General features: G+C 46.5%; 1 protein-coding gene across 1 annotated transcript in view; it reads right to left on the minus strand.

Moving 5' to 3' along the window:
* ACACA (acetyl-CoA carboxylase alpha) overlaps positions 1-20,190 on the minus strand; it is an 848,870-nt gene extending 828,680 nt beyond the window's left edge. Inside the window, exons 1-2 of the mRNA XM_063951842.1 lie at positions 19,936-20,190; positions 1,498-1,739 (exon numbers count right to left, since the gene is read on the minus strand). Coding sequence (XP_063807912.1) covers positions 1,498-1,721 — 224 coding nt within the window. The 5' untranslated portion in view covers positions 1,722-1,739; positions 19,936-20,190. The remainder of the gene's footprint in view (positions 1-1,497; positions 1,740-19,935) is intronic.
* Between the last annotated feature and the right edge of the window lie 5,730 nt (positions 20,191-25,920).

The following is a 25,920-nucleotide window of genomic DNA, read 5'->3' on the forward strand; positions in this document are numbered from 1 at the left end:
CCTAACAAAATACTTTCTATCAGCAAACTCAGGAGAGCTCACTGAAAAGCACCCAGCTCCTCTGGGCACAGTATCAAACTGAGGTCTGGAGGAGGGGAATAGAGGGAGGAGCCAATGCACACCCAGGTCTAAAGACTTTCTTAAAGTGCCCATGTCTCCTGCGGAGCCCGTCTATCCCCATGGTCCTTACGGAGTCCCCAGCATCCTCTAGGACGTTAGAGAAAATAACATGAAAAAGAACACACCTTCTAGTGTGGTATTATGATGTGGACACTCACAATATCGACACGCTCATGTCGTTACAGTTAAACTGTCAACATTGACCAATTCGACATTCATCACAAACAGCAGTAACTTTCCTTATCTTGACAGCTGCAGGAGCGTTTCCTAGAGTTCATGTTGTTGGAGTCATCTGACCAAGCACCATTCTGGTAAGTACATTGCCCTATCACTAATCGCATCCCCTCCCTTTAGTGCCTAACCCTAACCCACTCACCAATAATGCAGCCAAACCCCAGTGTTTGCCTTACGAGAAGCATTTCACACATCGACATTCTGAGCATGTCAACATGTTGCCAGTAGTCATTTTAACAATGTCAGCATCATGACTGGTGTCTACATTGTGAAGATCAACATTGTTATTGATGAGCTAATGATTACATCCTTCCTGAATGGTGTTCCCACTTCATTCCTTATATTCAGTTAATAACAAAAATGAAAAAACGAAAAAAACAAAAAGACAAACATACTTATACCTGGGTCTTGAGACTAACCGTTTTTATAGAACAAAGTAATATAAAGCATAGATGCAACTAGTCCTAAAGTTCCCTTTAAATAAAGTCCTAAAAGAGCTTTGGGGCACAATGCAGCCAACATTCATTCCTTCTAAAATAAAAGATTACCAGCATTCCCAGATTCTAGAATTATAAGGTTATAATGCTGTCAAAAACTAAAGCAAAATCTTTGGATGGAATTAGGCAAGTTAAACTATACAATGAAATTTTATAAACCTTGTATGCATTAATCACCAGATCACATGATTCAAACATTATAACGATCCCATTCCACTCCGTTTCCAAACACTGCCAATAACAAAGCATTGCTTTGCTTTTATAGCAACATTAAACTATAGTAATGTGCTTAGGGAAGGATTTATTCTTTAAGAAACAGCTGCTCCCCACCTCTACAACATGTAAATATTCCTTCCAAACTTTGGCCCATTTGAAGCAAAGAACTGGACAATGATGTGGATAATCACATGCAGATAAAACATGGTGGACTAGTACTGGGGCAGCATCAAATAATTTGGTTAGCACAACGGCACCATAAAGAATATAACAAAGTTACTGTACTTTCACCAAACTACTTCTCTTATCAAGTATACTGTGTCAGTACTAAAATTGTATAGCACACTTAAAATTGTATAGAATGAGTCATTATAAAAAATTAGATAATTGTCTGATTCTTAATTGGGAAAAAAAACAAAAAAAATCTTACCTCATTTGTAAAGCCAGGTTCTCTTGAAAGTTTGATAATGCCATGTCAGATACGGTGTCTGAAGATATAGAAGCTGGAGATAAAGACCTTTCTTTATCTTCTAGAATATCCACTTTAACCAAAGAGCTGAATTCATCCTCAGAGTTGTCCTCCGATACAGAACCAATGATAAAGCGAGAATGATTCAGATCTAGCATCTTCGAGTTAGGCAGAGACTCCTCCATTATATTCCAGCAGGGTGGCTTAAAAACATGTAAAAATACACAAATATGAATAGTTTGTTAGGCCAAGCACCTTCTTACAGAGGGCTATTTATTGTATAAATAAGCATATGTCCGGGTTTATGATTCCTCTAGGCATCATAGTGCCATCCATTCCAGTGAGCAGAATGGCAGGGTCCACTATCACTTTTTATGACCTTAACTCATAACTGTTTAGCAAGCACAGGTAATAAACACAATGTACACCCTTACTATTGGTAAAGTCAGTAGATGATAATACTACTACTACTACTACTACTACTGCTAATAACTGGACCTCTAATGCTGTAACTGTGGGTCTTAGAAAAATTAGTGTCATTTCTAGTTTAATATACTGTACTGACCGCTTAGCATGAATCATGCACTATCATTTTATCATCCATAAGGATACATAGATAATTAAGCTACTGTGTAATACATAATGAAAAACAGATCATAAGTCCACACAGTCAAACCAACTTATGGAGACTGAAGGGTGCAAAAGAGGAAAATGCAGGCTGTTTTGCTACTTCATTCACCTATTTATAGGAATATAAGGAAATATTTTAAAGAGAAAGATCCAAGAGCTCATTGCAGGATTCATGTTCCGATTGGAACTAGGTAGACAGATTGCCATAGCACCACCTCACTTTTCTGTGGAATAAAACTACCCTCATCTCAAGAGCAGTATTTAAACATATCAATAAATCACCATGGGGCAGATTCAATTAGCAGCGGTAATTTATCACGTGGAGAAAAGGGTGGTAGCCTCTGGCGTTTATGCCTGGGGCTCTTCAATTACAGCCACTTTTCCTAGCGCGGTAAATTACCCGGTAACACGCGTTAGCTCGTGAAATCCGGGATAAGTACACAGAGCTATGGGTTAACGTGTTCGCAGCATTCGCTTTAAGGGCACTTAATTTCTGTTCGAGCCTCAATCAGGAGTTCGGTGTAGCCTATTGGCTAATTGTGGCCTCTATTTGAATATCCCCGACAGATCAATTAGCTCGCAGTGATTAACCGCAGCTAACTGAATCCAGCCCATAAAGTTGGTTCTGACTTTCAACATACAGAGCACCATTGTAATAACAAATACCATCTTAATATTTATAAAATAATCTTTATTGTTGAATTACAAATATATGCAACAAAAGTAAATCACTTCTAGAGGGAGGAATTTTTGCATTAAGATTCAATTATCCAAATAATAAAACTCATTACATTAGCAAACTGCTATGTACAATGCATGTTGCCCATCAACTCGCAGTAGCCCCACTAAACTAAAAATAAGACAATTATGCAGAAATCAGAAGACTTTTACCTATTTAAATGCAATGAGTGACAATCCTATCCCGCCACAGCACAATGCCTTTGTCGAATATCAAGCTACTTATATGTGATTAGTAATTTAGGTGCCACCTCAGGTAAAGTGAGCACAGTGCACCTGGTCTGCCACTTGTGTCCTGATCAATAAAAAAGGTTATTGCCCCTAGCAACAGGCTTCTTTAGCAGTGATCGGCAACCTGATACACTGAGGACAACAATATATAGAGCCACCAATATTCAAAAGAGCCACTCTCACCCATAGTGGCCTACTCATCATGAAATAATTACAGGATATTAAAGATCTCCCAGATCTACTATGAAGGGATCTCCGGTATCTGCCACAGTTCTTCTATTTTTCTCCGCAAATACAACCCCCATAGCTTTGTATAGGGTCTTCTAGATTTGCCCAACATGAGCGAGGGTGGTCCTGGACTGCACACTCTAAAATAAGATTTTACTTACCGATAAATCTATTTCTCGTAGTCCGTAGTGGATGCTGGGGACTCCGTCAGGACCATGGGGATTAGCGGCTCCGCAGGAGACAGGGCACAAAAATAAAGCTTTAGGATCAGGTGGTGTGCACTGGCTCCTCCCCCTATGACCCTCCTCCAAGCCTCAGTTAGGATACTGTGCCCGGACGAGCGTACACAATAAGGAAGGATTTTGAATCCCGGGTAAGACTCATACCAGCCACACCAATCACACCGTACAACTTGTGATCTGAACCCAGTTAACAGTATGACAACGTAGGAGCCTCTGAACAGACGGCTCACATCAATAATAACCCGATTTTTGTACCAATAACTATGTACAAGTATTGCAGACAATCCGCACTTGGGATGGGCGCCCAGCATCCACTACGGACTACGAGAAATAGATTTATCGGTAAGTAAAATCTTATTTTCTCTAACGTCCTAGTGGATGCTGGGGACTCCGTCAGGACCATGGGGATTATACCAAAGCTCCCAAACGGGTGGGAGAGTGCGGATGACTCTGCAGCACCGAATGAGAGAACTCCAGGTCCTCTTTAGCCAGGGTATCAAATTTGGAGAATTTTACAAACGTGTTCTCCCCCCGACCACGTAGCTGCTCGGCAGAGTTGTAATGCCGAGACCCCTCGGGCAGCCGCCCAGGATGAGCCCACCTTCCTTGTGGAATGGGCATTTACATATTTTGGCTGTGGCAGGCCTGCCACATAATGTGCAAGCTGAATTGTATTTCACATCCAACTAGCAATCGTCTGCTTAGAAGCAAGAGCACCCAGTTTGTTGGGTGCATACAGGATAACAGCAAGTCAGTTTTCCTGACTCCAGCCGTCCTGGAAACCGATATTTTCAGGGCCCTGACAACATCTAGCAACCTGGAGTCCTCCAAGTCCCTAGTAGCCGCAGGTACCACAATAAGCTGGTTCAGGTGAAACGCTGACACCACCTTAGGGAGAAACTGGGGACGAGTCCGCAGCTCTGCCCTGTCCGAATGGACAATCAGATATGGGCTTTTGTGAGACAAAGCCGCCAATTCTGACACTCGCCTGGCCGAGGCCAGGGCCAACATCATGGTCACTTTCCATGTGAGATATTTCAAATCCACAGATTTGAGCGGTTTAAACCAATGTGATTTGAGGAATCCCAGCACTACGTTGAGATCCCACAATGCCACTGGAGGCACAAAAGGGGGTTGTATATGCAGTACTCCCTTGACAAACTTCTGGACTTCAGGAACTGAAGCCAATTCTTTCTGGAAGAAAATCGACAGGGCCGAAATTTGAACCTTAATGGACCCCAATCTGAGGCCCATAGACACTCCTGTTTGCAGGAAATGCAGGAATCGACCGAGTTGAAATTTCTTCGTGGAGCCTTCCTGGCCTCACACCACGCAACATATTTTCGCCACATGTGGTGATAATGTTGTGCGGTCACGTCCTTCCTGGCTTTGACCATGGTAGGAAAGACCTCTTCCGGAATGCCTTTTTCCCTTAGGATCCGGCGTTCAACCGCCATGCCGTCAAACGCAGCCGCGGTAAGTCTTGGAACAGACATGGTACGTGCTGAAGCAAGTCCCTTCTTAGCGGCAGAGGTCATGAGTCCTCTGTGAGTATCTCTTGAAGTTCCGGGTACCAAGTCCTTCTTGGCCAATCCGGAGCCACGAGTATAGTTCTTACTCCTCTACGTCTTATAATTCTCAATACCTTGAGTATGAGAAGCAGAGGAGGAAACACATACACCGACTGGTACACCCACGGTGTTACCAGAACGTCCACAGCTATTGCCTGAAAGTCTCTTGACCTGGCGCAATACCTGTCCAGTTTTTTGTTCAGGCGGGACGCCATCATGTACACCTTTGGTCTTTCCCAACGGTTCACAATCATGTGGAAAACTTCCCGATGAAGTCCCCACTCTCCCGGGTGGAGGTCGTGCCTGCTGAGAAAGTCTGCTTCCCAGTTGTCCACTCCCGAAATGAACACTGCTGACAGTGCTATCACATGATTTTCCGCCCAGCGAAAAATCCTTGCAGTTTTTTCCATTGCCCTCCTGCTTCTTGTGCCGCCCTGTCTGTTTACGTGGGCGACTGCCGTGATGTTGTCCCACTGGATCAATACCGGCTGACCTTGAAGCAGAGGTCTTGCTAAGCTTAGAGCATTATAAATTGCCCTTAGCTCCAGTATATTTATGTGGAGAAAAGTCTCCAGACTTGATCACACTCCCTGGAAATTTTTTCCCTGTGCGACTGCTCCCCAGCCTCTCAGGCTGGCCTCCGTGGTCACCAGCATCCAATCCTGAATGCCGAATCTGCGGCCCTCTAGAAGATGAGCACTCTGTAACCACCACAGGAGAGACACCCTTGTCCTTGGAGATAGGGTTATCCGCTGATGCATCTGAAGATGCGATCCGGACCATTTGTCCAGCAGATCCCACTGAAAAGTTCTTGCGTGGAATCTGCCGAATGGAATCGCTTCGTAATAAGCCACCATTTTTCCCAGGACTCTTGTGCAATGATGCACTGACACTTTTCCTGGTTTTAGGAGGTTCCTGACTAGCTCGGATAACTCCCTGGCTTTCTCCTCCGGGAGAAACACCTTTTTCTGGACTGTGTCCAGAATCATCCCTAGGAACAGCAGACGTGTCGTCGGAAACAACTGCGGTTTTGGAATATTTATAATCCACCCGTGCTGTCGTAGAACTACTTGAGATAGTGCTACTCCGACCTCCAACTGTTCTCTGGACCTTGCTCTTATCAGGAGGTCGTCCATTTTCTTCGAAGAAGAATCATCATTTCGGGCATTACCTTGGTAAAGACCCGGAGTGCCGTGGACAATCCAAACGGCAGCGTCTGAAACTGATAGTGACAGTTCTGTACCACGAACCTGAGATACCCTTGGTGAGAAGGGCAAATTGGGACATGGAGGTAAGCATCCCTGATGTCCCGGGACACCATATAGTCCCCTTCTTCCTGGTTCGCTATCACTGCTCTGAGTGACTCCATCTTGATTTGAACCTTTGTAAGTGTTCAAATATTTCAGATTTAGAATAGGTCTCACCGAGCCTTCTGGTTTCAGTACCACAATATAGTGTGGAATAATACCCCTTTCCTTGTTGTAGGAGGGGTACTTTGATTATCACCTGCTGGGAATACAGCTTGTGAATCGTTTCCAATACTGGCTCCCTGTCGGAGGGAGACGTTGGTAAAGCAGACTTCAGGAACCTGCGAGGGGAACGTCTCGACTTTCCAATCTGTACCCCTGGGATACTACTTGTAGGATCCAGGGGTCCTGTACGGCTCCAGCGTCATGCTGAGAACTTGGCAGAAGCGGTGGAAGGCTTCTGTTCCTGGGAATGGGCTGCCTGCTGCAGTCTTCTTCCCTTTCCTCTATCCCTGGGCAGATATGCTTATGGGGACGAAAGGACTGAGGCTGAAAAGACGGTGTCTTTTTCAGCATAGATGTGACACAGGGTAAAAACGGTGGATTTCCCAGCAGTTGCCGTGGCCACCAGGTCCGATGGACCGACCCCAAATAACTCCTCCCCTTTATACGGCAATACATCTTTGTGCCGTTTGGAATCTGCATCACCTGACCACTGTCGTGTCCATAAACATCTTTTGGCAGATATGGACATCGCACTTACTCTTGATGCCAGAGTGCAAATATCCCTCTGTGCATCTCGCATATATAGAAATGCATTTTTTAAATGCTCTATAGTAAATAAAATACTGTCCCTGTCAAGGGTATCAATATTTTCAGTCAGGGAATCCGACCAAGCCACCCTCGCGCTGCACATCCAGGCTGAGGCGATCGCTGGTCGCAGTATAACACCAGTATGTGTGTATATACTTTTTAGGATATTTTCCAGCCTCCTATCAGCTGGCTCCTTGAGGGCGGCCGTATCTGGAGACGGTACCGCCACTTGTTTTGATAAGCGTGTGAGCGCCTTATCCACCCTAAGGGGTGTTTCCCAACGCGCCCTAACTTCTGGCGGGAAAGGGTATACCGCCAATAATTTTCTATCGGGGGAACCCCGCGCCTCATCACACACTTCATTTAATTTATCTGATTCAGGAAAACTATAGGTAGTTTTTCCACACCCCACATAATACCCTTTTTTGTGGTACTTGTAGTATCAGAAATATGTAACACCTCCTTCATTGCCCTTAACAAGTAACGTGTGGCCCTAAAGGAAAATATGTTTGTTTCTTCACAGTCGACACTGGAGTCAGTGTCCGTGTCTGTGTCGACCGACTGAGGTAAAATGGGCATTATAACGTCCCTGACGGTGTTTTAGACGCCTGGACAGATACTAATATGTTTGCCGGCCGTCTCATGTCGTCAACCGACTTGCAGCGTGTTGACATTATCACGTAATTCCTTAAATAAGCCATCTATTCCGGTGTCGACTCCCTAGAGAGTGACATCACCATTACAGGCAATTTGCTCCGCCTCCCAACATCGTCCTCATACATGTCGACACACACGTACCGACACACAGCACACACACAGGGAATGCTCTGATAGAGGACAGGACCCACTAGCCCTTTGGGGAGACAGAGGGAGAGTTTGCCAGCACACACCAAAAACGCTATAATTATACAGGGACAACCTTTATATAAGTGCTTTTCCCTTATAGCATTTTAATATATGTAGTCATATCGCCAAATCAGTGCCCCCCCTCTCTGTTTTAACCCTGTTTCTGTAGTGCAGTGCAGGGGAGAGCCTAGGAGCCTTCCCACCAGCATTTCTGTGAGGGAAAATGGCGCTGTGTGCTGAGGAGAATAGGCCCCGCCCCCTTTTCGGCAGGCTTCTTCTCCCGTTTTTCTGAGACCTGGCAGGGGTTAAATACATCCATATAGCCCCCAGGGGCTATATGTGATGTATTTTTAGCCATAAAAAAGGTATTATACATTGCTGCCCAGGGCACCCCCCCAGCGCCCTGCACCCTCCGTGACCGCTGTGTGAAGTGTGCCGACAACAATGGCGCACAGCTGCAGTGCTGTGCGCTACCTCAGGAAGACTGAAAAGTCTTCTGCCGCCTGCTTCTGGACCTCTTCCATCTTCGGCATCTGCAAGGGGGGTCGGCGGCGCGGCTCCGGGACGAACCCCAGGGTGAGACCTGTGTTCCGACTCCCTCTGGAGCTAATGGTGTCCAGTAGCCTAAGAAGCCAATCCATCCTGCACGCAGGTGAGTTCACTTCTCTCCCCTAAGTCCCTCGATGCAGTGAGCCTGTTGCCAGCAGGACTCAATGAAAATAAAAAACCTAAAAACTTTTTCTAAGCAGCTCTTTAGGAGAGCCACCTAGATTGCACCCTGCTCGGACGGGCACAAAAACCTAACTGAGGCTTGGAGGAGGGTCATAGGGGGAGGAGCCAGTGCACACCACCTGATCCTAAAGCTTTATTTTTGTGCCCTGTCTCCTGCGGAGCCGCTAATCCCCATGGTCCTGACGGAGTCCCCAGCATCCACTAGGACGTTAGAGAAATACATATATAGTGGAAGGTGCAACCATGCTGGGACTTGTAGTCCCACAAAGAAAGGAAATACAGTGCCGATGCACACTCCACAATACCAACAACTGGGGATGCAATCAATATACCAGCTGTTGGGGTCCCGGCGTACAGGAGACCAACGCGGAAATCCTGACAGACATCATTTTACAGTCGCCTGGAATTCAGACGCCCAACTGCTATTCGCACTCGGCTGGTGGGTCCACGCCACCAACCGAGTGGGAATAGAACCTGTGGTGAGCACAGCGAGCCACCAGGCCCGATGCGTGGCGAGTGCACTCGCTGCCGGGATTCCGGCAGACAAGATGTCGCTGTCTGTATAGTGACAGCCGGCATGCCATATGTATCCCAAGAACTGAGAAAACCTTTAAAACTTAAATAAGTTTTGCCGAATTACAAATTGACACTTTGAATTTAGTGGTGAACTTGCTGATATCATGATTGTTCCGAAATCTCAGACCTATTCCGCAACTCTTAAAATCAGGGATGGGGAACCTTCGGCCCTCCAGCTGTTGTTGAACTACACATACCAGCATGCCTTGCTACAGTTTTGCTATTTGGCCATGCTAAAACTGTTGCAGGGCATGCTGGGATGTGTAGTTCAACAGCAGCTGGAGGGCCGAAGGTTCCCCATCCCTGCTTAAAATCAACACAATCAGAAACAATGCTTGCAAAGTGATTTTTTTTTCTATAAGTTTTCTATAACGATGCATAAGCTTTACCTTTCGTTGTTCCATTACTGCTGCTAATGTGGGGCTACACAGGAAAAAGAAAATGCAGGTGGACACTCGAAAAGTGGTATCCTATTAGCCAAGGGCGTAGCTACCACAGGTGCAGGCAGTGTAGATGCTATGGGGCCCACCTTCCCTGTCAAAGCAGAGGTGCATGTAAGGCAGGGAGAGTGGGGCACGTGCCCTGGGCGCCTTGGCAGACCCAGCAGAGGGGGGCGCCGACGGCGGCCAGGGCATCATGGCCACCCGCCCCCAGAGCCGGATTTTTTTTTTTTTTTTAAAGAAGGAGGGAGGGAGGAGTGGGGGGGGGGGGAAAGAGTGGAGGAAGTGTGCGTGGAAGAGCAAGATGCAGAGAAAAAAAAAGTAAGCTGGCTGTATTTATTTTATTTTTTTAATCATCATGCACTGTGGGGCACTGTGGATCTGGCACTGTGGATCTGGCACTGTGGGCCACTTGTGTATCTGGCACTGTGTAAAAAGGGGACTCTGCATGCGTACCGTGCAAAAATTGAATGAAGGTGTGCTGAGAGGCGACACAGGGGGTAGGTGATAGTCATGTTGGCACGCCCCATATTCAGTGGCCACACCCCTTCTGGTGCGTGGCCACGCACTTCTTTTTGTGGCCACGCTGGGGCCCAAAGCATTTTGTCGCACCTGGGCCCACCGCTCGCTAGTTCTGCCACTGGCTATGGGGCCCACAAAGTTCTTGCTACGCCCCTGCTATTAGCCCTAAATCCTTTGCTCTGGACTTCAACCTTAGAAATGTTACGGACTAACCAGATCAGGCAACCTGGTCACGGTAGGTGGGCCCATATTTATACCCAATATTATACTAAGCACCTCAATTTTACTCTATGTTAAATTGCTGTGTTTACTATTATAGACTAGATTAGCTGTGTTTAGAACTTCGAGTGTGCACCTGCATTTTCTCTTTTTTTTTTTCTGTGTGGCACTACAAGTCTCAGCATGATAGCACCTCTCATTCTGTTTAAAAATTGGGATCCCGCCGATCACAATACAAATGTCTGAATCCCGACAGGCGGTGAAATGCCGCCGCAATACCGGTGATGCAGGCTATATTCCTTCTGTGGGTGTCCACGACACCCAAGGAGGGAGAAAATAACCTGTGACGATCGCAGCAAGCCACAGCTTTCCGAACATGCAAGGGGCTTTCTAGCACTCGCCCCGCTGCTGGCGGACAGGATCCCACTGTCGGGATCATAACAGCCGCCATCCTGTCCACTGGGGAATCGTATGTATTCTGATCAACGCATACAAAATAACCTGTATAATAATATTGTAATAAATATAAACATCGAAATGTTGTAAATAATCAAACATTGTGTGTTCACTGTAAACAAAGCAACATCACAGTAACAAAAGTAGTCTCTTAGAAATTATAGTCCTCATTAAGGAACTTTCATTTATTAACAGTGAAGAAAATGTTAGGTTGGTTCCATTTAGGATACTGTACATGTGACTGTCCTGATTTTTTGCGAATCCGTAACAGTTTGCGTATTAGTTTGAGAATTGACACGTATCTAGTTTTTTGGTTTCATTTTTACTCTTAGGTCTCATTGTAGTTTTACGATAATAATAATAATAATAATAATAATAATAATAATAAAGATATTACTCACCGGTAAATCTATTTCTCGTAGTCCGTAGTGGATGCTGGGTACTCCGTAAGGACCATGGGGAATAGACGGGCTCCGCAGGAGACTGGGCACTCTAAAATAAAGATTAGGTACTACATCTGGTGTGCATTGGCTCCTCCCTCTATGCCCCTCCTCCAGACCTCAGTTAGGGAAACTGTGCCCGGAAGAGCTGACATTACTAGGAAAGGATTTGGAATCCAGGGTAAGACTCATACCAGCCACACCGTACAACTTGTGATAATTATACCCAGTTAACAGTATGAACAACAACTGAGCCTCATTAAACTGATGGCTCAGAACAAAAAACCCTATAGTTAAGCAATAACTATATACAAGTATTGCAGAATTCCGCACTTGCGACGGGCTCCCAGCATCCACTACGGACTACGAGAAATAGATTTACCGGTGAGTAAAATCTTATTTTCTCTGACGTCCTAGTGGATGCCGGGTACTCCGTAAGGACCATGGGGATTATACCAAAGCTCCCAAATGGGCGGGAGAGTGCGGATGACTCTGCAGCACCGAATGAGCAAACTCAAGGTCCTCCTCAGCCAGGGTATCAAACTTGTAGAATTTTGCAAACGTGTTTGATCTCGACCAAGTAGCAGCTCGGCAAAGTTGTAAAGCCGAGACCCCTCGGGCAGCCGCCCAAGAAGAGCCCACCTTCCTCGTGGACTGGGCTTTGACTGATTTAGGATGCGGCAGTCCAGCCGCATAATGTGCAAGTTGAATCGTGCAACAGATCCAGCGAGCAATAGTCTGCTTTGAAGCAGGAGCACCCAGCTTGTTGGGTGCATGCAGGATAAACAGCGAGTCCGTTTTTCTGACTCTAGCCGTCCTGGAAACATAAATTTTCAGGGCCCGGACTACATCCAGCAACTTGGAAGCCTCCAAGTCCCGAGTAGCCGCAGGCACCACAACAGGTTGGTTCAAATGGAACGCTGATACCACCTTAGGGAGAAATTGGGGATGAGTCCTCAATTCTGCCCTGTCCATATGGAAGATCAGATAGGGGCTTTTGCATGACAAAGCCGCCAATTCTGACACACGCCTAGCCGAAGCCAAGGCCCAAAGCATGACCACTTTCCACGTGAGATATTTCAACTCCATGGTCTGAAGTGGCTCAAACCAATGTGATTTTAGGAAATCCAACACAACGTTGAGATCCCAAGGTGCCACTGGGGGCACAAAAGGGGGCTGAATATGCAGCACTTCCTTAACAAACGTCTGAACTTCAGGCAGTGAAGCCAGTTCTTTTTGAAAGAAAATAGAAAGGGCCGAAATCTGGACTTTAATGGATCCCAATTTTAGGCCCATAGTCACTCCTGACTGTAGGAAGTGCAGAAATCGACCCAGCTGAAATTCTTCTGTTGGGGCCTTCATAGCCTCACACCAAGCAACATATTTTCGCCATATGCGGTGATAATGTTTTGCTGTCACATCCTTCCTAGCTTTTATCAGCGTAGGAAAGACTTCAACCGGAATGCCCTTTTCCATCAGGATCCGGCGTTCAACCGCCATGCCGTCAAACGCAGCCGCGGTAAGTCTTGGAACAGACAGGGCCCCTGCTGTAGCAGGTCCTGTCTGAGAGGCAGAGGCCAAGGGTCCTCTGAGATCATTTCTTGTAGTTCCGGGTACCAAGTCCTTCTTGGCCACTCCGGAACGATGAGTATAGTTCTTACTCCTCTCTTTCTTATTATCCTCAGTACCCTTGGTATGAGAGGAAGAGGAGGGAACACATAAACCGACTGGTACACCCACGGTGTCACTAGAGCGTCCACAGCTATCGCCTGAGGGTCCCTTGACCTGGCGCAATATCTTTTTAGCTTTTTGTTGAGGCGGGACGCCATCATATCCACCTGTGGCCTTTCCCAACGATTTACAATCAGCTGGAAGACTTCTGGATGAAGTCCCCACTCTCCCGAGTGGAGGCCGTGCCTGCTGAGGAAGTCTGCTTCCCAGTTGTCCACTCCCGGAATGAACACTGCTGACAGTGCTATCACGTGATTTTCCGCCCATCGGAGAATCCTTGTGGCTTCTGCCATCGCCATCCTGCTTCTTGTGCCGCCCTGTCGGTTTATATGGGCGACCGCCGTGATGTTGTCTGACTGAATCAGCACCGGCTGGTTTTGAAGCAGGGGTTTTGCCTGACTTAGGGCATTGTAAATGGCCCTTCGTTCCAGAATGTTTATGTGTAGGGAAGCTTCCTGACTCGACCATTGTCCTTGGAAGTTTCTTCCCTGAGTGACTGCCCCCCAACCTCGGAGGCTTGCATCCGTGGTCACCAGGACCCAGTCCTGTATGCCGAATCTGCGGCCCTCGAGTAGATGAGCACTCTGCAGCCACCACAGCAGAGACACCCTGGCCCTCGGGGACAGGGTGATCAGCCGATGCATCTGAAGATGCGATCCGGACCACTTGTCTAACAGATCCCACTGAAAGATCCGTGCATGGAACCTGCCGAATGGAATTGCCTCGTAAGAAGCTACCATCTTTCCCAGGACTCGCGTGCAGTGATGCACCGACACCTGTTTTGGTTTTAGGAGGTCTCTGACCAGAGATGACAACTCCTTGGCCTTCTCCTCCGGGAGAAACACCTTCTTCTGTTCTGTGTCCAGAACCATACCCAGGAACAGCAGACGCGTCGTAGGAACCAGCTGCGACTTTGGGATATTCAGAATCCAGCCGTGCTGTTGTAGTACTTCCTGAGATAGTGCTACTCCGACCAACAACTGCTCCCTGGACCTCGCCTTTATAAGGAGATCGTCCAAGTATGGGATAATTATAACTCCCTTCTTTCGAAGGAGTATCATCATTTCGGCCATTACTTTGGTAAATACCCTCGGTGCCGTGGACAGACCAAACGGCAACGTCTGGAATTGGTAATGGCAGTCCTGTACCACAAAACGGAGGTACACCTGGTGAGGTGGGTAAATGGGGACATATAGGTAAGCATCCTTGATGTCCAGTGATACCATGTAATCCCCATCTTCCAGGCTTGCAATAACCGCCCTGAGCGATTCCATTTTGAACTTGAACTTCCTTATATAAGTGTTCAAGGATTTCAAATTTAGAATGGGTCTCACCGAACCGTCTGGTTTCGGTACCACAAACATTGTGGAATAGTAACCCCGTCCCTGTTGAAGGAGGGGAACTTTTATTATCACCTGCTGGAGGTACAGCTTGTGAATTGCCGCCAGTACTACCTCCCTGTCCTGGGGAGTAGCTGGCAAGGCTGATTTGAGGTAACGGCGAGGGGGAGACGTCTCGAATTCTAGCTTGTATCCCTGAGATACTACTTGTAGAACCCAGAGATCCACCTGTGAGCGAACCCACTGGTCGCTGAAGTTCCGGAGACGGGCCCCCACCGCACCTGGCTCCACATGTGGAGCCCCAGCGTCATGCGGTGGACTTAGTGGAAGCAGGGGAGGATTTTTGTTCTTGGGAACTGGCTGTATGGTGCAGCTTTTTCCCTCTACCCCTGCCTCTGGGCAGAAAGGACGCGCCTCTAACCCGCTTGCCTTTCTGAGGCCGAAAGGACTGTACTTGATAATACGGTGCTTTCTTAGGCTGTGAGGGAACCTGAGGTAAAAAAGTCGACTTCCCAGCTGCTGCTGTGGATACGAGGTCCGAAAGACCGTCCCCAAACAATTCCTCACCCTTATAAGGCAAAATTTCCATGTGCCTTTTAGAATCAGCATCACCTGTCCACTGCAGAGTCCATAATACTCTCCTGGCAGAAATGGACATTGCATTAATTCTAGATGCCAGCCGGCAAATGTCCCTCTGTGCATCTCTCATATATAAGACTACGTCTTTAATATGCTCTATGGTTAGCAATATAGTGTCCCTGTCAAGGGAATCCATGTTATCAGACAGGGAATCAGACCACGCTGCTGCAGCACTACACATCCATGCTGAAGCAATAGCAGGTCTCAGTATAGTACCTGAGTGTGTATACACAGACTTCAGGATAGCCTCCTGCTTTCTATCTGCAGGCTCCTTTAAGGCGGCCGTATCCTGAGAAGGCAGTGCCACCTTTTTTGATAAGCGTGTGAGCGCCTTGTCCACCTTAGGGGATGTCTCCCAGCGGAACCTATCCGTTGGCGGGAAAGGGTATGCCATTAGTAACCGCTTAGAAATTACTAGTTTCTTATCTTCCTCACACAATTCATTTAACTCATCAGATGGGGGAAAAGTCACTGGCTGCTTTTTCTCCCCAAACATAATACCCTTTTTTGTGGTAACCGGGTTAATGTCAGAAATGTGCAACACATTTTCCATTGCCGTAATCATGCATCGGATGGCCCTAGTGGATTGTATATTTGTCTCATCCTCGTCGACACTGGAGTCAGACTCCGTGTCGACATCTGTGTCTGCCATCTGAGGTAGCGGGCGTTTTTGAGCCCCTGACGGCCTCTGAGATGCCTGGGCAGGCGCGGGCTGAGATGCCGGCTGTCCCAAAGCTGCGTCATGGAACCTTTTATGCAAGGAGTTGACACTGCCAGTTAATACCTTCCACATATCCATCCACTCAGGTGTCGGCCCCGCAGGGGGCGACATCACACTTATCGGCACCTGCTCCGCCTCCACGTAAGCGTCCTCATCAAACATGTCGACACAGCCGTACAGACACACACACACACACACAGGGAATGCTCTGACTGAGGACAGGACCCCACAAAGTCCTTTGGGGAGACAGAGAGAGAGTATGCCAGCACACACCAGAGCGCTATATAACAGAGGGATAGACACTATACACAAAGTGAATTTTCCCCCTATAGCTGCTTATATCACAATTTGCGCCTAAATTTATGTGCCCCCCCTCTCTTTTTTACCCTTTCTGTAGTGTATACTGCAGGGGAGAGCCTGGGGAGCGTCCTTCCAGCGGAGCTGTGAAGAGAAAATGGCACTGGCTGTGCTGAGGGAGATAGCCCCGCCCCTTCAACGGAGGTCTTCTCCCGCTTTTTATATCGTTAATGGCGGGGGTTTCTGCACATATACAGTGTTAAACACTGTATTATGTGCTTTTTATTGCCAAAAGGTATCTTAATTGCAGCCCAGGGCGCCCCCCCCCCCAGCGCCCTGCACCCACCAGTGACCGGAGCGTGTGGTGTGCTGTGGGAGCAATGGCGCACAGCTGCAGTGCTGTGCGCTACCTTATTGAAGACCGAAGACTTCAGCCGCCGATTTCCTCCGGTTTCTTCCGTCTTCTGGCTCTGCAAGGGGGACGGCGGCGCGGCTCCGGGAACGGACGATCGAGGTCGGGCCCTGTGTTCGATCCCTCTGGAGCTAATGGTGTCCAGTAGCCTAGAAGCACAAGCTAGCTGCAAGCAGGTAGGTTTGCTTCTCTCCCCTAAGTCCCACGTAGCAGTGAGTCTGTTGCCAGCAGATCTCACTGAAAATAAAAAACCTAACAAATACTTTTCTTTCTAGGAAGCTCAGGAGAGCCCCTAGAGTGCATCCAGCTCTGGCCGGGCACAGATTCTAACTGAGGTCTGGAGGAGGGGCATAGAGGGAGGAGACAGTGCACACCAGATGTAGTACCTAATCTTTTCTTTAGAGTGCCCAGTCTCCTGCGGAGCCCGTCTATTCCCCATGGTCCTTACGGAGTACCCAGCATCCACTAGGACGTCAGAGAAAATAATAATAAAAACTGGCATTTGTAAATACTCACATTTCTGAAAGTTAATAGTACATTTTTAACAAACAAATATTTTCAAAAACAGAAAAGAAAATGCAATGTACTAGCACCCAAATACAGACCAGCTAATTAAAATCAAATAATACACAAACTATAAAAAATCATAAGAAAAAAAATAATTGTAAGTCAATATCAAACAGTAAGTAAATGGACTGAGCGTCTGCCTCGTCACCTCACCCACCTCAACTCTACTCCCTATCTGCCCCATTACATTTAACATATTACTGGTGCTGTACTCCAGGTAGTCTCTCCTGTGGCACTTGACCCAGAATTCACTATATGCAAACTTTTTTTTTTTCCCTCTCTTGTGTTTCAGAAACTAGATCATAACTTCTCAGGTTTGGTCCTCAGGACACCAAACAATTTATGTTTTCTGTAGAATCACCAGTGAAATAAAATGTGTCAGTGAGTCACGGGTACACCTATGCACCCGCAACGTACTGTAGGGGACTTAGCAAACGTGAGCTGTTTGGGGTCCTTGGAATTGCGTTTGAGAACCCCTGGAATAGATGAGCTGTAAAGTGTCCCTAAACTTAATCAGCAATATTCTGTTCATACAAGTCAGAGTTTCCCAAACTCGGCCATTACAGTCCTAGTTAAGGATATCCATGCTCGAGTCCAGGTACTAATTAAGTCATTTTTGCTGTAGCATAGATAGCCTTAAAAACCGGGACTGATGTAAGTGAAGAGGAAGGTATGCGGCACACTACTGGGTTCAACATCGGATACAGTATTTGGCACATTCATACGTTCTAGGATTGCGTTCTAGGATTGAAGGCGATTTAGGATATGGTTTAATACAGGTTTGTTAAGTCCCCCCTCACAATTTTGCCTGTATTTACATTTAAGAAAATTGATCCGAACTGAACAAAGAGCAACATCACTTTTTATTAGAATTACAGTTCAAAGATTGATTGGCAGAACCAAGATAACTCTAAACCAGTGTTTCCCAAAATGCGGTCCTCAAAGGACCCCAACAGTACAGGTTTTAGGGATATCCTTGCTTGTGCACAGATGGCATAACAACAAACTGACTGAGGTACCAATTAAGTCATCTGTGCTTAATCATGGATATCCTTAAAACCTGGACTGTTAGGGTGCCTTGAGAACCACATTTGGGAACCACTGCTCTAGACACACCATTGTCTACCATTTTATTTTGTGACTTAAGCTTTGTGGGAATTGAGAATACCCTGAGCTTAGGTGAGAATCTTCTTTTACAGGAATGTTTTAGGAAGTTTTTAATGTGTTTCACATTTTCATAACAGAGTCAAACATAAAAAGGGGGAAATTCAATTGCTGGCAGAGGGTTCAAATTGTCATTGCCATGACATTTAAATGCCAGCAACGGCCCCCCATCTCACACCCTTTACTGGACAGCAATGCCAGATTCGTACAAAAGTGCTCATTACCTTATTGGGCAGAGAACGCTTTTGTGCAAGACCAGGCTGCCATAAAGTGTGGCTATTGTTGCGCTAATTCGACTGGGTGAAGAAATTTGTAGCCAACTGAATTCTCCCCCAAAGGCTCTCTTTGCATACTTACAAATGTATTTTAATTTTGTTCCTAGGTGAGGGTATTTGTGGTAGTATAAGTATTGTTAGAGGCATTATTTATATCTGATGTTTGGTTTTTGTTAGTGTTTTTTTGCTTGATTGTATGCTTAGTGATTTTGAAGTTCCATTAAAAGTCAATATATGGATTAGTCAAAATAACATTTTAGCTTTAGGAAAATTTAAACGCTTAAAAAATATGTTTATTAACAATACCACAGCATTAATGGAGCAGATAAAAATGGGGGGAAAAAAAGCCAATCTAAAACTACTGGTGTTACCTAATGAATGAAAAGGAAACAAGTGATAAGTGTAATTAAACAGTGTCCATATAACAGTCATGCTGAAGCAGTCTGGTGCGATTAGCTGAGCAGTACAACTTGACGCTACAAAGATGCATTCATATTGGTGACAAGTCAAGTTTAAAGTACCTGTATCATAAGAATAAGTATAGCATTTGTCATAGTTGCAATATATAAAATTGAATAAACCCCAAACAGCACTTTCTTTGAGGACATGTGCTTAAGACCCGTTTTACATGGCTTGCTCCAAGGCTGTCAAAACCACAAAAACAAAAACAAAGAAAAACACAACATCTGATATAATCACAGAGCAATTACAATGTATCACAAACACACTGAAGAAACTTCAACTTAAACGTCGTCATCACAGAAGTACTTAGCTTTGATTTTGATTATCAAAACATGACAAATGGTACCCTGCAGTGCTTTATTCTGGTATGTACAGTATGTGGCTATACAGTATCTGGTTTTCAAAGATCACTGTAAAGTACATTCACAACTCCCGTTTTGTTAAATTAAATATCAAAATATAAAACTAACAACCTATCTGTAAAATGAATAGATAAACATGAAGCAGATCTCAGGTGTCCATGTATGAGACTCCCATGACAGCAGCAGCAGAGACACCTGAGCGATGGGCGGGACAGGGACACCCCGGGGTGGATGGGGAACAACATCACCATGTGCTCTCCTGTAACATTACACTAGCCGTCACCCATAGTATTTCCGCAGTGTGCTACTACCTGCACATGTATGTACATAGCCACACATCCCTGTGTCCTGAGCTCAGCACAGGTGACAGCACACAAGTCCTCCCCGTGCTGGGAGCTGCACACACTCAGGCCACACACTGGGAGACGTCAACTGAATGCCTCCCATTCATTTCCCGCAGCAGCCCCGACCTCTCTGCCACCCACACAGGGAACTCACCCGGCAGCGGTTACAGAAGGGACAGGGTCTCCGTTCGCCGCTCACTTGCTAGTCACTGGCAGCATAGACAGGCACGGCACAGAAGGATGCTACAGCGGCGTCTCCAAGAGCAGGTTATAATAATCCATCATCGCCCGGCCTCCATGCCGCGAGAGCCCGCCCCCTGCCCGGCAGCCTCAGCTGAGGAGTGGTGTGACCGGGGTTACCTCAGTGCGTGCAGCTCGGAGCCCCGCCCCGGGGACAGGCCGCACTCCGGCCCTGACTGTATGACAGGGACCAGTAGGAAGCCGGGGTGTGTGTGTGGGCGGGGCCGAGATAGATGGTCCGAGCACAGAGCGAACATGCCTGTGATTGGAGGAGGGCGGGAGCGCTGTCATCATGGTTGCCACTGTTTGCGTTTGATGTAACCTGTCTGGCGGAAAGGTTACTCTAGTTTATATACAGTAGGCTACAAATATAGATACAGCTCTATCTATCGATTTATATCTATAGAGAGAGCTATACATTATCTATTTATGCCTGTATCTACACGAGGCAGAGAGCTAGGCTAGATATAAACATATATAGGTAGAGATAATTATATATAAATATAATATCTATAGATCTATATAGATAGATAGATAGATATATATATATATATATATATATGTACACACACATATATATAACGATTTCGGACACTCACATGGTTAATAAGACAACTTGCTCTGGTGCCCGTCCCTGATTTCAAGTAGAAAAAGCATGCATAGACTGCAATCATAGAGACTGGGGGGGTCATTCCGAGTTGATCGCGCGTTAGCTACTTTTAGCAGCCATGCAAACGCATAGTCACCGCCCACCGGGGAGTGTATTTTAATTTTGCAAGTGTGCGAACACGTGTGCAGCTGAGCGGGACGAAAGTTTTTTGCAGTTTCAGAGTAGCTGTGGACTTACTCAGCCCTTGCGATCACTTCAGCCTGTCCGGTCCCAGAATTGACGTCAGACACCCACCCTGAAAACGCTTGGACACGCCTGCGTTTTTCCAAACACTCCCAGAAAACGGTCAGTTGACACCCATAAACGCCTTCTTCCTGTCAATCTCCTTGCGATCGGCTGTGCAAATGGAATCTTCACTAAATCCATCGCACAGTACCGATCCTCTTTGTACCTGTACGATGCGCCTGCACATTGCGGTGCATACGCATGCGCAGTTTTGCCTTTGTTTGACCTGATCGCTACGCTGCGAAAATCGGCAGCGAGAGATCAACTTGGAATGACCCCCTATGAGGCCTATTTATCACCATCCGCATCCAGGATGCGGATGACAGGTGATAAAATCGCCCAAACTCACACTGCGATAATTGATTACATCGCAGGGATGTATCAATTATCGCATGCTGGGACAGAGCATGCAGTCAAGCTCTGTCCCTGCGATGACACTCCGCAGCATTATAGGGGTATTTTTCTGAATAAATACCCCGATGTCCTGCTGTGCATGCGCCGACATCGCCGCCACCCGGTCAACACCCCCCTTCTCCTTCGTGACTGCCCCCAGCAGATCAATATACTTACCAGTCGTCTGCGCTGCTCCCGCTGGGCTGCCAGGCGCCGGACCCTGTGTGCTGCGATGGCCCACGGTGCTGTAAAGTGTGCTGCCGCTTTTCAGCGTCACTTTACTGCACTAGGGTTACATTGCAGCACATGGGGAACCCGACGCCGACAGCGCTCACCGTAGCTACGGCCACCGGCTCCGTGGACAGATGAGTATGGTTTTTGGGTTTTTTTTTTTTCCTTTTTACACTTTGATCGGCTTGTGTGTCCATCGAACACACACAGCTAATCTCTGGAGCCGGGTCCCGAACAGCTTTCTCTGCCAGGGGCAGAGAAAGCTGGGCAAATGCCTCCCTATCGCAGTGCTACCCTGTGTCCTGAGCTGGCGAGATTATCACGGGGCACACTGCAATATTTTTTCACATTTTTTTTTTTGTAAATTCGGGCCAAATCACATTTCCCATTATAAGTATGGGGAATGAGATGAGGCTTACTAAAAAAAAAGTGAATTAAAGGGTTTGGAGCAGTTTTTCATGAAACTGCTCCAAATGCCCTTTAATACATTCAGGTGATACTAAAATAATTTGAAAAGGGTGTGAAAACAGTAAAAATAATGTTAATTAATAGACCCCTTAATGTATAGCAATAATAAATACAGGAAACTATCATAGCCAGTGTTGGGGACGTGTACTAAGCAGTGATAGAAGTGGAGAAGTGAGCCAGTGGAGAAGTTGGCCATGGCAACCAATCAGCTGCTCTATATACTTTGATAGTATGCAAATTATAAATGTTACGTTAATGCTGATTGGTTGAGATGGGCATATTCTCCACTTTTATCATTGCGTAGTACATGTCCCCACTATTGGCAGGAAGTAACGGCGTCTGAGATCACCAGATGTGCAGGATGCCGGACGATCTCAGATGTTTTTTAAAGGGGCAATCACAAGCATGGTTTTGAGTGGCAGGCAACCCACATCTCTGGCGATATCGGATGCCATTATATCCTGCCATTTATCTCTCTTATTTCTTTTGTATGGTCTTTATAAAAGAGATATACTGTAGGGCCGGATGTAACTGAGTGTGAGACGGCTGGAGCTCCGAGATTCCGTCCAAACTGGCACGTTTTCTTTTTTTTTTTTTTTTTTAAACACATTTTATTAGGTGGATCGCAAAATTGTTACATTAATAACAGAACATCGAGGCAAAATGGGTATTCGAAGAACAAATGTAACTACAATAATTTGTAACATCAACTGAGTGGATCCCCTTTTTTTTATTTTTTATAATTAAACGAAAGTTAAGGCAGTTGAAGTGGGTAACTCTCGGCAACGGAGTGGTCTTCCGTCAAAGAGAGTTAACGGAGGAAAAGAGAAGAAAGTGATACTCAGAAAGGGAGTAATAGGAGTCAGAAAAATAGAGGGGATAGATCAAATTCAATCAAAGAAGAGAGAAGGGGAGTAGAAAGGGGTAGAGGGGTGGCCTTCAGAGACAAGAAGTATATAGAGCTGCGATGCATGGTGTCATGTTACAAATGGGGGAAGGAGCCTGTTGTAGGATTAGCCATGGGGACCATACTTTATCAAATTGTTTCGAGGTGTTACGGATAACAGCGGTCATATATTCCATTTTGAGTACGTACTAAATTCGGGAGATTATCACCGGTATTGGGGAGGCGGTCGGGCTCTTCCAGTCCGTGGCTATTTGGCATGTCATTGCCGAAACTACATGTCGAAATAGCTTGTTTTGATGTCTGTTAAGAGTAGGGAGGGACATGGGGAGCAGAAAGTATTGGGGGGTCAGGAGGAATAGAAGTGTCAAATAGGCGCGAGAGCAAAGTAATAAGCTCACCCCAAATCTTAAAAATTTTTGGGCAGGTCCACCATATGTGCAAGAACGAGCCAACGGCCGCACAGCCCCTCCAGCATCTATCCGGAGTGTCAGGAAACATAGCGTGTAGACGGGAAGGGACATAATACCAGCGATAGAGTAATTTGTAGATATTTTCTTTAATTCTTACACATATGGAACTGGAGGCCGCATTATCTCAGATATCCACCCAGTCTTCGTTGGCTATAGTGAAACCCAACTCCTTTTCCCATGCTAACTCATGGGGGGCCCGGGACGAAGTGGGGTGGTCGCTAAGTAAAGCATAAATATCTGAAATGAGGCCCTTAGTATTGGTGCGTTTCCAGCTAATGTATTCGAAGGGAAATAATTGTCTGTGTAGAAGGGTAGTGGTGATGGTGGAGTGGAAATGTCTGATTTGCAGATAACGGAAAAAGTCCGAGGGAGGGATTACTGTTCCTTCTCGAATATCTGCAAATTGTGGGAAGGTAGCGTTGGAGGTGATGTCATTAACATATAGCATACCGCTCGAGCGCCAGGATGTATACGAGGCTCTACACATACCAGGGGGGAAGGCTGGGTTGTGAAATAACGGAATTAACGGGGATGGGTACGGGGCCAAAATGAACCGTCTGTTGGTCAGGTCCCATGTCGCTAATGAGCGACTTACCACAGGATGTGAGAGGGCCATACGGGGGCACTGGTTCCGGCAGAGCCAGAGTAGGGAAGATAGTGTAGCTAGACCCGTCTCCTCAGCCTCAATCCCCACCCAAACTTTCCGCATCCCGCCCTCGTTGCACCATTGTGCACATTGAGAGAGTTGCGCAGCATAGAAGTATTTGTTAAAGTCCGGGATACCCAGCCCCCCACCTCTGGAGGGGCGCTGAAGCAATTTAAGCCTGACGCGGGGGCTCTTACGATTCCAGATAAAAAAGGAGGATTGGCATTGCAGGGTCTTAAAAACATAGGTAGGAACATATATCAGGAGAGTCTGAAATAAATACAGAAGTCGGGGAGCACACTCATCTTGACAGAGTTTATTCTGCCTATCCATGAGATGAAGTAGCTGGACCATTCCAACAAATCATCCTTCATTTTCTGCAATAAGCGGGGGTAATTTGCTTGGAAAAGTTGGTGGTGATGATGGGTCAAGTACACACAGAGGTATTTGATTTTCTTTGTATACCAGTTACAGGGAAGGATAGTTTGAAGGTCTTGTTTGAGAGCTGCCGGGATATGAAAGTTAAGGACCTCTGTTTTGTTAACATTAATTTTATAACCGGAAAACTGTGAATATGAACGGAACTCAGTTAATAGTGAGGGGAGGGACTGGGCTGGATTTGTGAGGGAAATCAGGACATCATCAGCATACAACGCTATCTTGTGTTCGGATAGGCCTGTGGAGACTCCGTGGATAGTGGTGTTATTACGGATCTTTGCTGCAAGGGGTTCCATAACTAGTGCGAAAATTAAAGGGGAGAGGGGGCATCCCTGCCTGGTGCCATTGGCAATCCCAAAACTGTCGGATGAAATACCGTTAACCAAAACCTGGGCCGAAGGGGAACGGTAGAGTGCTTTAATCCCCTCTAGAAATTTTCCAGAGAATCCCATTTTGCCAAGGATTGCGAAGGCAAAAGACCATGAAATGCGGTCGAAAGCCTTCTCTGCGTCAAGAGCCAAAATGAGAGCGGTAGATTTCCGTTTTTAAATAGAGTATATTAGATCTATAGCCCTTCTAGTGTTGTCGGACGCCTGGCGTCCAGGAATGAAGCCGACCTGGTCCGGATAGACCAGGCCGGGCATCAGGGGAGCCAGGCGGTTGGCTAATATTTTCGCATATATCTTCAGGTCGACATTCAATAGTGAGATTGGTCTGTAATTTGAACAACTGGTCGGGTCTTTATCAGGCTTTGGGATTACCACTATGTCGGCCCGGGTCGTCTCCGGCAGAAAGGAGGCTCCCTCAAGAATATCGTTAAATAAAGAGGATAGGTGTGGGGCCAGCTCTTTCGCAAACATTTTATAATACTGGGCTGTGAAACCATCCGGCCCTGGAGCGGCCGACAAACGCATAGAGCGTATAGCGGCTATTGTCTCCTCCTCTGAGATCCGACTATTAAGGGTGTCTAACTGAGTGTCAGATAGGGCTGGGAGGGGGGTATCAGACAAGTATGAGTGTACTCCTCCAACCCCGTCAGGAGACAGAGGGGGCGGGTCAGACAAGTTATAAAGGGAGCTATAAAACAAGCGGAAATCCTCGGTCATCACTTCAGGGTCATAGGTATAGGTTCCCCTTTGTGGCGAGTACAACTTATCTATTGCGCCCAGCGCCTGTTTACGACGTAGTTTGTTGGCCAGTAGGGAGTCTATCTTATCCATTTTATCATAAAAGCGTTGCTGCAGCTTCCGGAGAATTAGTGCTGCACGGTTAGAGAGGAGGGTATTAAGTTGTCCCCGAAGGGAGTCGATCTGAGAGAGGAGGGCAGCGTCGGGGGATGCTTTATGCCTAGCTAGCAAGGTGGCTATTTCTGATTCGAGTGAGGTGATCTCCTGCGTCGATTTTCTCCTAATTGCCGACGATTTCGCCAGCAAAGCGCCGCGAATCGTGGC

This window comes from Pseudophryne corroboree, chromosome 2, assembly GCF_028390025.1.
Source record: "Pseudophryne corroboree isolate aPseCor3 chromosome 2, aPseCor3.hap2, whole genome shotgun sequence".
Classification (NCBI taxonomy): Eukaryota; Metazoa; Chordata; class Amphibia; order Anura; family Myobatrachidae; genus Pseudophryne; species Pseudophryne corroboree.